This window comes from Accipiter gentilis, chromosome 2 (assembly GCF_929443795.1).
Source record: "Accipiter gentilis chromosome 2, bAccGen1.1, whole genome shotgun sequence".
NCBI classification, from domain to species: Eukaryota; Metazoa; Chordata; class Aves; order Accipitriformes; family Accipitridae; genus Astur; species Astur gentilis.
This window is the reverse complement of record NC_064881.1, coordinates 2,182,246-2,196,002: the sequence shown is the minus strand read 5'-3', so window position 1 is coordinate 2,196,002 and position 13,757 is coordinate 2,182,246. Positions and strand designations below refer to the sequence as shown.

The following is a 13,757-nucleotide window of genomic DNA, read 5'->3' as shown; positions in this document are numbered from 1 at the left end:
ATGATAAGAAATGTTCTAATTCATTATTAATTTGTTCCAACTATTTCTGGTAAATCTAAACTATGAATAACTTTAGCTATGCCATTAGCAATACCTCAGAACTACAGATGGATTTTAGTTTCTGGACACAGGCACATGGCAGTCTCACTGTTTCTAAAAGTGTACCCAAAATTCTGTCATATTTGGGTACAAAACCAGTACTTGCTGTTCACACTGGGTTACAGCTGGATCAAAGGCAATCTGGAACACAAAGATATTGTGGCCATTATTTGTCCAGTAAAAATTATTGTAGCTCGGCAGCATTCTGTGTAACTTTGTATCTTCAACCTGCTTAAGGATTTACCCTCCCCTGAACACTGGACCAAATGGAAATGAAAGTGGGAATAGACCTAGACCTGCTGCCAGTGCTAAAGGCTTTTATTCTGCCCTCCAGACTAGCAAGATCTTTAGTGGCATTTTGCAGGTTGCTGGCTTTAGTGTAGAGTAGGCCTTTGGAATTTTAAAGCTTCAAAAGGTGATTTCTTTGTTGCTCTTGTTTGCCTTTCATAATTTATTTCTCTACTTTTCATATATAAATGATCGATCAAAGAACCATTGCCAGAGAGCATCAACGGAAATTTTTTTCTTCTCTTGTAGAATATGAATTTACTCGGGTGAAAGATGGGAGATTATAAGTGTGTATGCTGATGATCCAAGGAAATTATCTGTCACATGCATAGCGCAGAGGTACCTCCTTGTGGAACCGAGTCCACTGTTTGGTCTTTCATTCATCTAGAAAGTGCTTTTCTTGCCTTTGTGTTTGGATGGGAATGACTCTTCCTTTGCCTCTGTGTTTTCGTAGTCATCTGGCTTCATTTGCTGAAAAGGGGGAGGAGGACACCCACCACATAAGACTGAACACTGAGCTTCTTTGTGGGCAATCCCACAAGACACTGGCAACCCACGGGCCTTTTCTCTCACCATGAGCTCTAAGAAGGGGCAGGAGCTGCACTCCTAGTTCTTCCATGCTGCTGCCCTGGGAAAATCTTGTCCTGCCTCCTCCTCACTTTAGAAAATAAAAGAAAAAAAAAAAAAATCCCAGCCCTTTTCCTCAGAGTGCATATACTTAAGAATGTTTTTTAACTCTTTGCTTGGAAATATAATTAAGGTGATAAAAGGTGGCAAGGAATTATCTGGAAAATCCTCACAAAGACTTTGCTACTGCTTGGTGGTCACCTGGGAAGAGGCTGGCAAGGGTCCCAGCCACCAGGCATGGCTTGCCTCTCTCACGTCTTGAGAGAGTTGCACTCCCAGCACCGTCCCTGGTTGTTGCTCTCTATTTTTTCCGTAGTTTGTACCTCCTGCCCAGAACATCCCTGGGTGAGCAAGCTGTCTGGATTACAGCTCTGCTCCTTCAGTCTGTGACAGACATGAGAAAGCACGCAGATGTGTATGCTTTCTACAGTGTGCCTAAACATTTTGCTGCTTTTACTTAAGGAAAGCACAAGAGGGGATGGTTTAGTAAACGAAAAACAACTCTGTGAATGAAGCACTTTAGCTCTGTCCTTGAGCTGATTGCAATCTAGCTTCCATGAGGAAAGCGGGGCTTTCCCGCCTCTGCTGCAGGTGCCATGTCTCAGCTGGAAGTGCTGAAATGTCCGCCAAGCCCTGGCTTCCCCTGCTTGAGCTTTAATAAATTCTGTTCTTCTGCCAGGCGATCCTTAATTAGCCATTATCAGATGACCACTGCTACATGGATGTGTTAATCTCCCCTCTGACAAGTCCATCCTTCCTAGGGAGCTAGCTCGCGGGGAGCAGGAGGCTGGAAAGTCAAGAAAAGATGAGGGATAGCGTTATGTTCACAGAGCTAATGCAGACATGTACTCGTGGGCAGACTGGTCTGCAATGGGCTCCCCAAGCCATCCCAGTAAGAAAGGAGGCCTGGGGACAGATAATAACAAGATAGATGATAAACACATAGTGTGTGTCTGAGAGAGAGACAGCTGGGCTGGCAGGATTGTTTGCTTTTGAGAAAGGAATATTCATCCTTTTCTATACTGGCAGAGAAACATGTGCGCTTTCATGATAAAATGACATATTTCAGGTCCGTCAGTCTTCCAGGTTCCTTTTAAAATACGCAGCTAAGGTGGGACGTAGTGAAAAAATATGAATATGGTGGCTGGATATCCGACAAGTGTGCCTGAGGTATCATCTGGCTTTATGGACCGGTACAGTTCCTGACTGTTTGATAGATTATGGTATTTTTTTATAAAATATGCCTAAATATGCAAAAACGGGGTTTTCTGAGGAGTGGAAAAGATACCCATCATGGTACATGATGAAATTTGTTCCTTTGAATTAAACTTATGGCAGTAGGTTTTAAAGCAGCCAGTCCCAGTCAGGCTTAACAAGGCTTAGAGGATGTAAGCTCTCCTAGAAATATCTATAGAATTATAATGCTCTAGTTAATAAAATAGATATTTAAAATAGCATAGTCAGGTAAATTAAAAGGTCTAATTTAAGCTGGTAGGAGACAGATGAAGGAAATTCTGCCAGTGAAAAAACCCACTTTTCTTCAGAGGCTGCCTTAGGAGTTTGCCTTAGAGGCAAGTATTATAAACCCTAAATCCTCTCAGCCTTGACATGACAGAGTTACCTAGAAATTTACTTACACGTGGAGACCAGATTTCAACCGCGATCATGCCATACGCATATTCATGCTGCACATGCACACCCGTGAAGTAGACTAAGATGCTATGAGACTTTTACTGGCATGAATCATGCGTGAGTTACTCACTCACCCCAAATGAGAGCTTAGAAATTGTATTTTTTGCAAACCATCCTGACATCACTCCTGCATGCTCAGTGCCACTGCAGCGGCACCGGGCCCCTACATGGCGTCTGGAGCTTCAGGTCTGTTTTACGGGAATCTGTGTCTCATCGCTGCTGATGCCCAGTATTTCAGGCATCCTGGTTCTTTCTGTAAGGATCTGGGGAAGTGGGGAGGGAGGAGAGGAAATGAGGCAGCGTAAATAAAAAGTAGCTGAAAGTAGCTTTCCTAAAGCGAAAACAGCCACAGCTTTAAAACGTATTGCCCGCGATTCCGGTCTCTTTGGAAAGAGAGAATATTTACTTCTTTAGGCTGTGCGGTTCCTGCCTGCGAACCGAAGTTACTAGAAAAGCCCGTATTTACACCTGCTATCACGGAGTCATTGCATAGGAAACAACATCAACAACAAAACCCCCAAACCCCGCAAACCCGACAGCTCCCAAAGCCCGATGCTGGCAGCGAGGGAAGGCAGAGGACAAACCCTTCTCCGCCAGCCGCCTTCACAGCCGGGACCGGGAGCCCGGCGAGGACTGCGGGGGGTTCTCCCCAGCCCACCCCAGCCCACCGAGGGGACGGGGCACACGCAGACACCCACCACTCCAGGGGTGGTTCCGCGGCGGCGGCCGCCGCAGGCGCGCTGCTGTCCGCGCGGTGGCGCCGTCCGCTCACGGAGACGCTCCGCGCTGGCGCAGCTCCCGCCGCTCCCCGCGCTCCGCGGCCGCGGAGCGCGGGGAGCGGCGGGAGCTGCGCCAGCGGCCGCCGGCGGGGAAGCCCATCCGCGTTCGTCCTTGGGGAACCCTTCCCGGTCCTACACGCCCGGTACGGGAGGACGACTGGGATAGCTAGCGCCCTGCTGCATCCCGAGTCCTGTCTTCCCGCGTCGGTGGCCGCTCGTACGGGAATAATTCATTCACGTTGAATTTCCTTTCTCTCCGGAAAATATCGAAACCTTAAATGACCATAATAGGAATGTAATTGTGTGGTGTGTTTTTTGTTGTTGTTTTCGAGAAATCGATTTGGGCTCAAATAACTCATCTAAGCGTGTTACACCAAACCCATTCAAGTAGGAAACAGGAGAACTATATTATTGCTGCTTCCTGAACTCTCTGCTTATGATCCTAATAATTAAAATGTGCGGTAATGGCTCCTGCAGCCTGTATTTCTTTGAGTAATTCTCGGAAATGAAGGGCTGATTTTCGGCCGCTGAGGGAGGAGAGCGCGGAGATGAGCCCAGGCGCAGCGGCTGGGAGCCCGCCGGGGGTCCGCGCCCGGCGCTCGCCGCCTGCCGCATTACTTGGGGGGAAAAGAATCCCGGCGGCGGGGAAGTCCCCAGAGAAGGGATTTCCCTCCCAGTCCCTCTGGCAAAGCAACTTTTTTTTTTTTTTTTTTCATTTTTCCCTTTGTTTTTTATGATGGCGATCCTCTCCCCTCCCGCTCTGCCAAGCGCTGCGAGTCGCACATCTGTCCCTGCACAAGGCAGGGAGGGGAAAGGGGCGGGCCAACCCGGGGGGGGGGGGTGGGGGAGTCGCCCCCACCACCCCTGGGCCGCGGTGGCCGCGCGTGGGACCCTCCCCGCAGTACACGCGGAGCTGTTACAGCGCTGCTGGTGTCCCCCGGGGGGGGGGGGGGGGCATGCATAAGGAGAACGATTCTAACAATTCTTGAAAAAGTAAAAGAAAAAAGATAAAGAGAAAAAGAAAAGAAGGGGGCGGCTAAGAAAAAAAAAAAAAAAGGCACTCCTATCCCCAAATCTCCGTGGAAGTGGGGGTTCCGTGCCAAGGCTGCTCCGCCTGCGCACTCAGCCCCGGGCGGCTTCGCGGGGGCCCGCGCCCAGCGGCGGACCTCGGCGCCGGCGCGGGGTGAGGTGGCCCCGCGGAGAGACGCGGAGCAAAGCCACCAGGGAGCCCACCAAGTACGGGGACCCCCACCCCGCCACAAGCCGCCTTCCTCTGCCTCCCAGTCCCTTCCCGCGGCAGGCAAAACTTGACCGTGGGGAGCATCCTTTTAGGTTTGTGGGACAGGTTGTGGGGTTTTCTGTGTGTTGCTGTTTGCTTGTTGGTTTTGGGTTTGGTTGGGTTTTTTTTTCCTTTTTTTGTGGTGGTGGGGGGAAGTGTGAGTTGGTGTTTATGAGAAGCTTTATGACTCCTGATAAGCTCATCTTTGAGGACGACACAGAACTGTGTTCCTTGAGGAATTGGGGTGGTGACGTCTTTTCTGATACCCGATTATTACGTGACTGGGGGGAAAAAAAAAAAAGGTATTTGATTCATGAATAAAAATCCGGACACCATCACGGGGGCAACAAACAATATTGCCCGTCCTCTAAGGTAACAAGCAGGCAAATATTTACGAAAAGGGCTCTTGCTGAAGCGGGGTGTTTGCAAAGATTTTGTTGCTAATTGCGTATCAGACGGAAGGCTGCGGAAGGCTGTCAAGTTTGGAGCCACCGAGCAGGAAGAGAAGAAGAGGAGAAGGCTGAAGACGCTCAGTGAGGGGAGAGATCTGGGGAAGACAACATCGCACGCAGCCAGCCCGAGGCTCCCCGCCTCCGCTCCCTCTCGGGCTCGCTCGCTCTCTTCCCCCTTCCCCTTGCGCTCCTTTCTCCGGCGACATCGCGCTCCATCCCTCTTTCTCCCTTCCCTTGCAGACTCCACTCCAGATCTGAGCTGCTACCTGCAAACTTTTTTTCCTTTATATTTTTATTTTTTTTCCCCCTTCTCTCCTCTCTCTCTTTTTCTTTTTGGAGCGGATTACCCTAAAACTAGCAAACAACTAACTGCTGCTTTTGCGTCTTCTTCATCCCGCGGGTCCTTTGCCCATCGGAGAGGCGATGCCACGAGCGTTTTAACTCCTTTCGGCCGCCACTTGGGAGACAGCTCGATTCCCCCCCTCCTCCCATTTTGGGTCTTTTTTTTGTTTGTTTGGGGTTTTTTTGGTTTTTTTTTTTTTTTTTAGACCTGCCCTTTTAGTTTCGCAGCCAAACGCTCTTAGTGCCGGGTGTTTAGAGTTTAATGGTAAGGACACGAGGCGGCTCGCCAGGCCTTTCCGCAGCGCTCCCGGGGCCGGCGGGCGGGAGGACGGCGGCGGCGGCAGCGCTCTGTACCGGGCACGGCTCCGCGCCTCTCCGCGCCGCTCCGCGCCAGCACCCGGCTGCCCAGGGCGCTCGCCCCCAGGGGCCGCGCTGCCTCCCTCCCCCGCAGGCTCGGCAGGGGGCTTGGTGGGTCGTGGGATCGTTTTTTGGTTTTGTTTTTGTTTTTTTTTTTTTAATTTTTTTTTTTGACAGCAGTTTTCCTTTCCCTCCCGCACAGAGTGGCAATGTGTAGCAAAGCGATCCTAGCACTCCTGATCTATGGCATAATAATGCACTGCAGCGTCTACTGCTCACCTGCGGCCGGCTTTCAGTACCCGGCGCTCAGGTAGGTCCGTCCCCCGCTCTGGGGCTCCGCCGGGACTCCTTCAGGCCCCCACTGCCTCGGCTCTGCTGAGGGCAGGGGAATCTTACCGGGGAGGAAAGTGGAAGGGGACGTGGGGGGGGAGTCACCAAACGACACCCCCCCCCCCCCCCCCCCCCGCACTTCGGCTGTGTGCCCACCCGCTCCGCCCCGGGATGGGAGCCGCCGGGATGGTCAGGCAGGGAGGGGGTCTCCCCCGGCTGCAGCACTGGCTTCCCCCCGGGCCGCTCCCCGGGATCCCGGCGCGGTTAACCTGCAGCCTCCTGTCCCCGGGGGGGACGACACACACCTGCTCTGCTGCGGGAGGGGGCCGAGGTCCCGGCCGCATCTCGATGGCCCAGAAGCTCCCCCCACCCCGCCTGCCCCCTGTCCTGCGCGGGCCCCGGCCGCTTTCAGTTGCCCGCAGCTCGCCCAGGGTGAACGGCGAGGATCGCCTGTCCGGACCGGGGGGGAGCGGGGCGGGGGGACGGGTGCGCCGTTGGCTGCAAGCATGTGAGAGCTGTCATGGTTCGTGTAGCAGCATGGGAGCTGGCGGGGATTCGGTCTCATCCCCTGTTTACCTGTCTGTATACCACCTCCCTTCTCAAGGGGGAGAGCAGCTGACACAAGGTGGTTTGGTTTTCTGGGTCTGAGCGGAGTCGTCTTGCTGGCTTCGACGGCAGGCTGTTGCCCGTGCTTGTCCCTTTCCACCTGGGAGCCGGGGACGTTTGGACCCCGCTGTGTTGGGGCAGGACTGGTGGACCCCCAGGGGCGTTGGCACGAGCGAGTTTCCCATGCTGGGCCGTGGCCGGGGGCGCAGGGTACCCGGTCAGGGCCGGCCGCTGGTTCCACCCTCCTTGGGCGGCCGGTGTTGCTTGGCTTGGGTGGAGTTTTGGGCTCGGCGCTGTTGTCCTGCCCCACCAGCGCTCGGCTCTATTCCGGGGTGCCCTGCGGGGTCACCGCCGTGCGGCTCAGCTGTGAGCGGGGGGCGACGCCGGGCGCGCAAGGCTGTCCGAGGGAGGTGTCCTTTTTGGGGCTCCGAGGTGTCCTTGCACGAACCGGGAGCCCGTCGGGGCTGGCTCAGAGCAGCCCTTTTCCCCTCCCCGGGCAGCGGGGCTGCGGGGCAGCGGGCTCAGTGGCCTGCGGGGCCATTAGCCGGCAGCAAGCTGGCTCTCTTCATTCAAACGCCTGAATTAGCAGGAGTGAAACACTTTAGCGGCATCTATTATTAATACCTCCGCTAAAGCTCAGGGACAAAAATAGCTGCCTGTAACGTACAATGACCTACATCGTACTGCAGAGAGGGAGGCAGAGCGCGGGGGGGTGGGGATGGGGGGGGCGGGGAGGGGATGGGGGGGAACAAAATTGGCGAGATCTCAAAGGGCAGAGGCACCGTTCAACGAAAAACAACCACCGGCGAAGCGCCCCCCGCCCCAGCCCAGCCCAGCCCAGCCCAGCCCTGGCCCGACGGGCGCTGCGGGGAGGAGCAGGGCCCGGCCCCCGGCGGCGGGGGCTGCCGCTCACCGCCCCGTCTCCGCCGGGGAGGCTGCTTGGCTCCCGCCCAGCCCCTGGCACACAAACGCGCGTGTGTGTGTGCGTGTGCGTGCGTGTGTGCGTGTGTGTGTGTGTGCGCGGCAGCCCGCACGCCTGTGTGTGCGTGCGCGCTCCGCTCGGGAGGCACCAGCCGCGGCTATGGCAGAGAGGGGCCCTTGCTCGGGCCGCGGCGGGGGGGGATGTTTGGGGCTTTTCTGGGAGCGCGTCTGGCGGCGGGTGGTGTGTTCCCTCCCCCTGTGGTCCTGCCCCGCAGAGGAGGCGGAGGGCGGGGATGGGGAGCGGGCGGGCGCCGAGAGGGGACGGGGGCAGACGGACGGGGCTCCCGGGGCGGCTCCGTCGGGGGGTGGTCACCGAGGCAGCCGGGAGCCGGCGGCGGGGAGAGGAGCGGAGCGCCCCGCGGAGCCCGGCTGACTCCTTCCCCTTGCTGCTCTCGTTGCCAGGCTGGGGGATGAAGTCTACGACGAGGACGCGAACACCCTGCAGGACTTCGCCTATGACCGCGAGCCCCTCGGCATAGCGAATCCGTCCTCCATGATCGGCGAGATGTACACCTTGTATTACCCTCCGGAAAAGAGGTGACTGCAACTCGCGGGGGTGGCAGCCGTGAATTTTGACCGGAAGCAAAACGGGTCTGCCCGAGCCGATTGGGGGGGGGGGGGGGGGGGGAATAGTAATACCACCCAAGAAGGCAGCAGCAACCAAAAAAAAAATCCAAACCAAAAAAACCCCCAAACCACCAAAAAAACCCGAACCCAAACAAGCGACCACGCTGCCCGGGTCCCGGTGCCCAGTTCAAAGCCTAGAAGAAAGGGAAAAGCTGCCTTACCTCCAGCAGCGCGGGGGAGGGAGCGGGGAGCCGCCCGCGCCGGGGAGGGCTAGCGATGCTCCCGCAAACGGAGCAGAAATGCCCAGCCAGCGCGGAGCCAAGCAAGTGCGGCGGGGAGGGGTCTGGGTGGGGAAGAGGGGTCCCGGGGGACGCGGGGAGATGCCGCCCTCCGCTCGCCGGCGGGGAGGGACGGCCACCACCGCCGCCGCCCGGGCTGCCGCACCCCGCCGCAGCCGGCTCCCGGGCCTCGCCGCTCACCCGCGGGCTCTTTCCTCCGCCCAGGCACGCCGATGGGATCTTCAACAAAGCCTACAGGAAACTGCTGGGCCAGTTATCCGCCAGGAAATATTTGCACTCCCTGATGGCCAAGCGGGTCGGGTAAGGGTTTCTGCTCGCTCTTTTCCGCGGTGGGCGTTGGTGCTGCCGGAGCGGAGGCGCTTAAAAGGCCGCGGCTGGAGGGAACAAAGCTGCCCCGGCCGGGGCTGGGAATTTGTTGCTCCGGCAGCGGGGCGGGGGCAGTCGGGCTCCCCAGACCTCCGCCGCCTCCGGCCGCGGCTCCCGGCCCGCTCCCGGCGCAGCGTGAGCCCGGCCGTCAGCGCCGGCGCTCCCGGAGGTCCGTTTGGTGCAAGACGCTCGGGCGCGTACGTGTGTACGATTTGTATATACGTCTCTATAATTTTGTGCAACGGGCTGATTTAAAACCAGGTAGTTGGGCAGCCTCCCCGGCTTGCTGGGGGGAGCAGTCTTTCGGAAGCGATGACCGAGGGCTCGGCTGAAGCGGGGGTGGGAGGGGGGCTTGCTCGGCTGCAGCCCCGCGCACCCCGAGGCGCCGGGCGGGGCTCCCCCTCGCCGCCGCCGGCGGAGCAGGGGCGAGCCCGGTGCCACCCGCCGCCCTTCGGCAGAAGGTAACACGTTAATAAAGCCCCGGGGAGAGCAGCTTTCCCTGCCGCAATGAATAATTCATGGCGGGGAGATATTGTCTCTCCCGCCGCCGCCGCTGCCGCCGCCGCCGCCGCCGCCGCTTGCTCGCACGGCGTGGGCGCGGCCTTTGTCTCCCCGCGCATCTTCCGCGCAACGTGTTGCGCCGGGGACAGCGGCCGCCGCGGGGCTGCGCGGGGCCGGGGTGGGGGCGGAGGGGTGCGGAAGGGGGCGGAGCGGCCCCCCCTGATGCAGCTGTGCTTCTCCTCGGTGCTTGCAGCGGTGCCAGCGGCGGCCTGGGGGACGAGTCGGAACCGCTGACCAAGCGGCACATAGACGGGATCTTCACGGACAGCTACAGCCGCTACCGGAAACAAATGGCTGTCAAGAAATACTTAGCGGCCGTCCTGGGGAAAAGGTATAAACAAAGAGTTAAAAACAAAGGACGCCGAGTAGCGTATTTGTAGCGATGAGTAACCAGCCGCTCCTGTGTATACAAAGTCCTGAGAGAGAGAGAGAGACAGAGAGAGAGAGAGAGAGAGAGAGAGAGAGAGACCCAACAACAACAAAAAATCTAAACGAGAACAAAAGTAATATCCAAACTGACTGAACAATCACCGCTCCTGTGTTATCTAAACATGTATTTATGTATGAAGTAAAGCCATTAAATGAATATTTTGATAATAATATTGTTTTTCTTTTGTACGAAGCACTAGAGAAACGCACAGATCTACTTTGTGGACCAATCATTAAGTTATATATAATATATAAATATATATATATATAAAGACTACTACGAATACTAAAGAACAATTCTTCATATAAAGCCTGCACAAGAACAAGAATTTGCCTGAGCTGTTTATGTTTTTATATAAAATAAATAGAAAAAAAAGACAATCATTGTTTTGAATATTACTCCTATTTTTGTAACGGAAATTAAAAGGATAGTATTTTTATCCACGACAGGGTCAAAGACATTAATTTTCACCATTTGCTACTGTACATAGAGAAGGATGCCGTGCTCCCAGGGGATTATGAGGAAAATGATTTGGGAGGATTGGTGAAGCAGATTCTTCCCCCGGTGAGTCTCAAGGCAGGCTCTTTTGCCACTAGCCTCTCTGAAGGGGCAGCATCCCCCTTCCTCTAGATTTCGATTATTTTTTTTCTCCTGCTTTCTTTGATTCCAGTTGTATCTGTATCAGTGTCTCCTCAAACAATGAGCTTAGAGGATAATTCTCTTGTGAAAACAACAGCTCGATCCAAATTGTGCATCTCTGTTGCCTGTTGGAGGGAGAAATAGTTAAAAAACCCCAAACCAAAATAACAACAACAAAAAATCAAAACGAAACCAAAAAAAGCCAAACCCCGACCCCCAACGCCTAAATCCGGAACCAGCAGCAAGGTTAGTAAGGACTAAGCCCCGTGCACTGCTCTTCTGGCTGGCTGGGCAGAGTTGCAGAACAAAGCGACAGTGGAGACAGGACCCGTTTGGGAAGAGTGGGGAAGTGAGCGGGGGCGACCGGAGCGGGTACCGGAGCCGGTGCCGCAGGGTCGAGGGAAGACGAGACCATCCCACCTCCGATCCGCTACCCAACTGCCCCGGGCAGCTCGGTACTGGACCTGGATGCAAAGTACAGTGTGTTACTCTCCAGTGCTGTCCATGCTTCTCATCATGTGTAATGAGCAGGGTTCTCGCCTTTGCTTTTTTCGGTCGGAGTTGCTCTTTTCTTTGACTGTTTTTTTGTTTGTTTGGTTGGTTGGTTTTTTTTTTATTTTTCTTTTTTTTCTTGTAGACCTTCTCGCCTCTCATCCTCTCTTTGCACTTTTCCGAGCTCTGTTTAACGCACCTGAGTCACCTTTTTGGGTTGTGTTCTTTTTTGGGGAAAAAAAAAAAAAAAAAAAAAAAAAAAAAGATTGTGAACGCTCTCTCACTCCTTTGTTCTGTTTTATGCAAGCTCTTATTGTACGAGTTTAGGAACCCCTGTTGTAGCTACCACTAAAGAATTATGCACTACTACGAAAGTTTTTGTTCCTTGTTTATTGAGTTTGGAGGTAAAATGTATTTTTCTACATTCTGGCTTATTGCTTAGTAAAATTTATTTCATAAAACAAACTTTTGTCATAAAAGAATGTGTAGTGTTCACCTGTGGTCCGGTTTCTAACGAGATAAACCATTTTCACCTCATCTTCCTATGTACGGACTCCTATCTTACCTTCCGCCCGGGGGCTGGCCCCGTCCCTCCGCCCGGGCAGGTGGCGAAGGAGGACACGCAGGTACCTGCTTCCTTCCAGCTCACCACACAAACCTTACAGGAGTGTTTCCAAAGAAACAAACCGAGCCCCGCATTCAAGACGTCGGAAAGCAACACCACCGCCACCACCCCCAACCTTAAAAAAAAAAAAAAAAAAAAAAAAGTGGCGGGTAAAAACCTCCTTCCCGGGCCGGGAATAGCCGCCGGGGAGGAGGAGCGGGAGGAGTGGGCAGAGCCCGGCGGAGCGGGCAGGCGCTGCCGGCACCGCTCCGTTCCTCTCTCCGCTCCGCTCCGCTCCGCTCCGCCGGGCCGCCCGGGCTGCCCGCGCTGCCGGCAGTGCCCGCCCGGGCTGCCGGGGCAGCTTGCGCTGCCCGCCCTGCCGCCGGCGCGGGCTGCGGGGGCGGAGGGACGCGGGGCGCAGTTTGCAGCTTTCGTGCCTTCTCTTCACCTTGTAAATCGCCACGAGTTCACGGATGGCTATTCAGTGGCCCTACGATGCTGCAACACATCGGCTTGCGTTTTAGTCGTACTTCTGTTCTGTGGCGATGGGCTGTGTTTGTGTCGGCTGTGGTATAATGACGTGGGGCTCTCTTGACGTTTTATTTATGACCTTATCAGTTAGAGTTCAGTGGCTACTCGCAAGCATTTTGAAGTGATCACCTAGGTTGTTATCCTTTGTATGGTTTTTTTGTTTGTTTGGGTTTTTGTTTGGTTTTGGTTTTTTTTGGTTGGTTGGTTTGGTTTTTGTTTGATTTTTTTTTTTTTTTTTTTAGAAACGCCAACAGCCTTACCAAAATTTGAGCAGATTTGAGATACAGTCATAGTAGGTAGATGTTAGTCTTGGAGAACTTATTTTGTGTGCAAATGAATATAAAAAAAAAAACCTTAAAGTATTATTACACACATGATATCTATAACTAGGACTTTGATAACTGTTATCTAAAGTGTGTAACGTTTGTATTAATAAATTTTTGTAAACAATGCAATTTCGTCTAATGTTTGGGGGAGAGAAATCTAGAACCTAACAGTGAAAGCTACATTTCATTTAATTTTTTTTTTTTTAAATTAGTTCATTTTTAAGCAGCGTTCTTCTAACTTTTCGTGCTTGGGATATCTTTTTATTAAGTCTTCACATTTTATCATCAAATAACCCCTAACATTTTTACTGATGGTTACTCCTCTGTTCGAGTAAACTAAGCAGAACTGCTGAAGTAAAGAGCCTAGTTCTACACACACCAGCTCAATAATACTCTCTAAAATATGCAGATCGAACCAGTCGGTACCTATCGTCCATTCCTCTAACAATTCCTCTGCTTAGAAGCCGTTTATTTTAAGCGGAATCGGTATGTTTGATGAGATCTTCACCTAATCCACTTTTAATGAACATTCTGTATGTGATAACGTGCTTCCCGGCATCACCCGGCTTGGGCAAGGGCAGCATCTTTCTTTGCATTAAAAATATACTGGGCTGCCCTAAAAAATGATACTGCAACACAATAAAGAGTTACTTAGGTTTTACACAGTAATAGACGGCTCCAATGAAAAAGCACAGGCAGTGTAGTTTGTCAGCACAAAGCAGAGGTCAGGATATCCGACCTTTAATCTTCACTTTTGTTTAGCAACAGCTGCTTATGTTTATTATTTTTATTGTAGCTCAGGGACTTTACTCAAGTATGTTGGAAAGTAACAGCAATTTAGTTTAAACTAAACTCTATTTCCTTTTAAGATCATACTATTAAAAAACAAAGCACAGGAATTAAATGACAATTTCCTAACAATTTATTTTTCAAAACTCTAAGTCCAGGATTTGAAACAGACTGGTCATATCCTCTCTGCCACGAATTCACCTCTCAGGCTAGTTTCAACAACAGCATTTTACTGACTAACTGGAAAACACTAAGAGAACTTGGAAAACTGGTAGTATCAGTGGTATGTGTTAGGAATTAGTGCAAAGTGAGATAAAAGTT

General features: G+C 53.1%; 1 protein-coding gene across 5 annotated transcripts; it reads left to right on the top strand.

Annotated features, from left to right (window-relative positions):
* Positions 1 to 5,033: 5,033 nt before the first annotated feature.
* On the top strand, positions 5,034 to 11,906 carry ADCYAP1 (adenylate cyclase activating polypeptide 1). 5 transcript variants are annotated; one of them, XM_049829067.1, is made up of 7 exons: positions 5,034 to 5,136; positions 6,118 to 6,225; positions 8,235 to 8,369; positions 8,903 to 8,998; positions 9,819 to 9,956; positions 10,546 to 10,619; positions 10,726 to 11,906. In XM_049829067.1, the coding sequence occupies exons 1-6, from the start codon at positions 5,078 to 5,080 to the stop codon at positions 10,574 to 10,576; spliced, it is 567 nt and encodes a 188-aa protein (XP_049685024.1). In that variant the 5' UTR covers positions 5,034 to 5,077; the 3' UTR covers positions 10,577 to 10,619; positions 10,726 to 11,906. The 5 variants fall into 5 exon arrangements, with proteins under 5 accessions (XP_049685024.1, XP_049685006.1, XP_049685032.1 ...); XM_049829049.1 differs by having other exon boundaries at positions 10,505 to 10,619; XM_049829075.1 differs by having other exon boundaries at positions 11,792 to 11,884.
* Positions 11,907 to 13,757: the final 1,851 nt, after the last annotated feature.

What these genes read in the sequence shown, in the direction of transcription:
- ADCYAP1 (XM_049829040.1), top strand. Translation starts at nt 5,078, where the DNA reads ATGAATAAAAATCCGGACACCATCACGGGGGCAACAAACAATATTGCC. An exon ending in CTGATGGCCAAGCGGGTCGG is followed by an intron (nt 8,999 to 9,818) that starts GTAAGGGTTTCT and finishes CGGTGCTTGCAG; the next exon opens with CGGTGCCAGCGGCGGCCTGG. An exon ending in GCGGCCGTCCTGGGGAAAAG is followed by an intron (nt 9,957 to 10,504) that starts GTATAAACAAAG and finishes TATCCACGACAG; the next exon opens with GGTCAAAGACATTAATTTTC.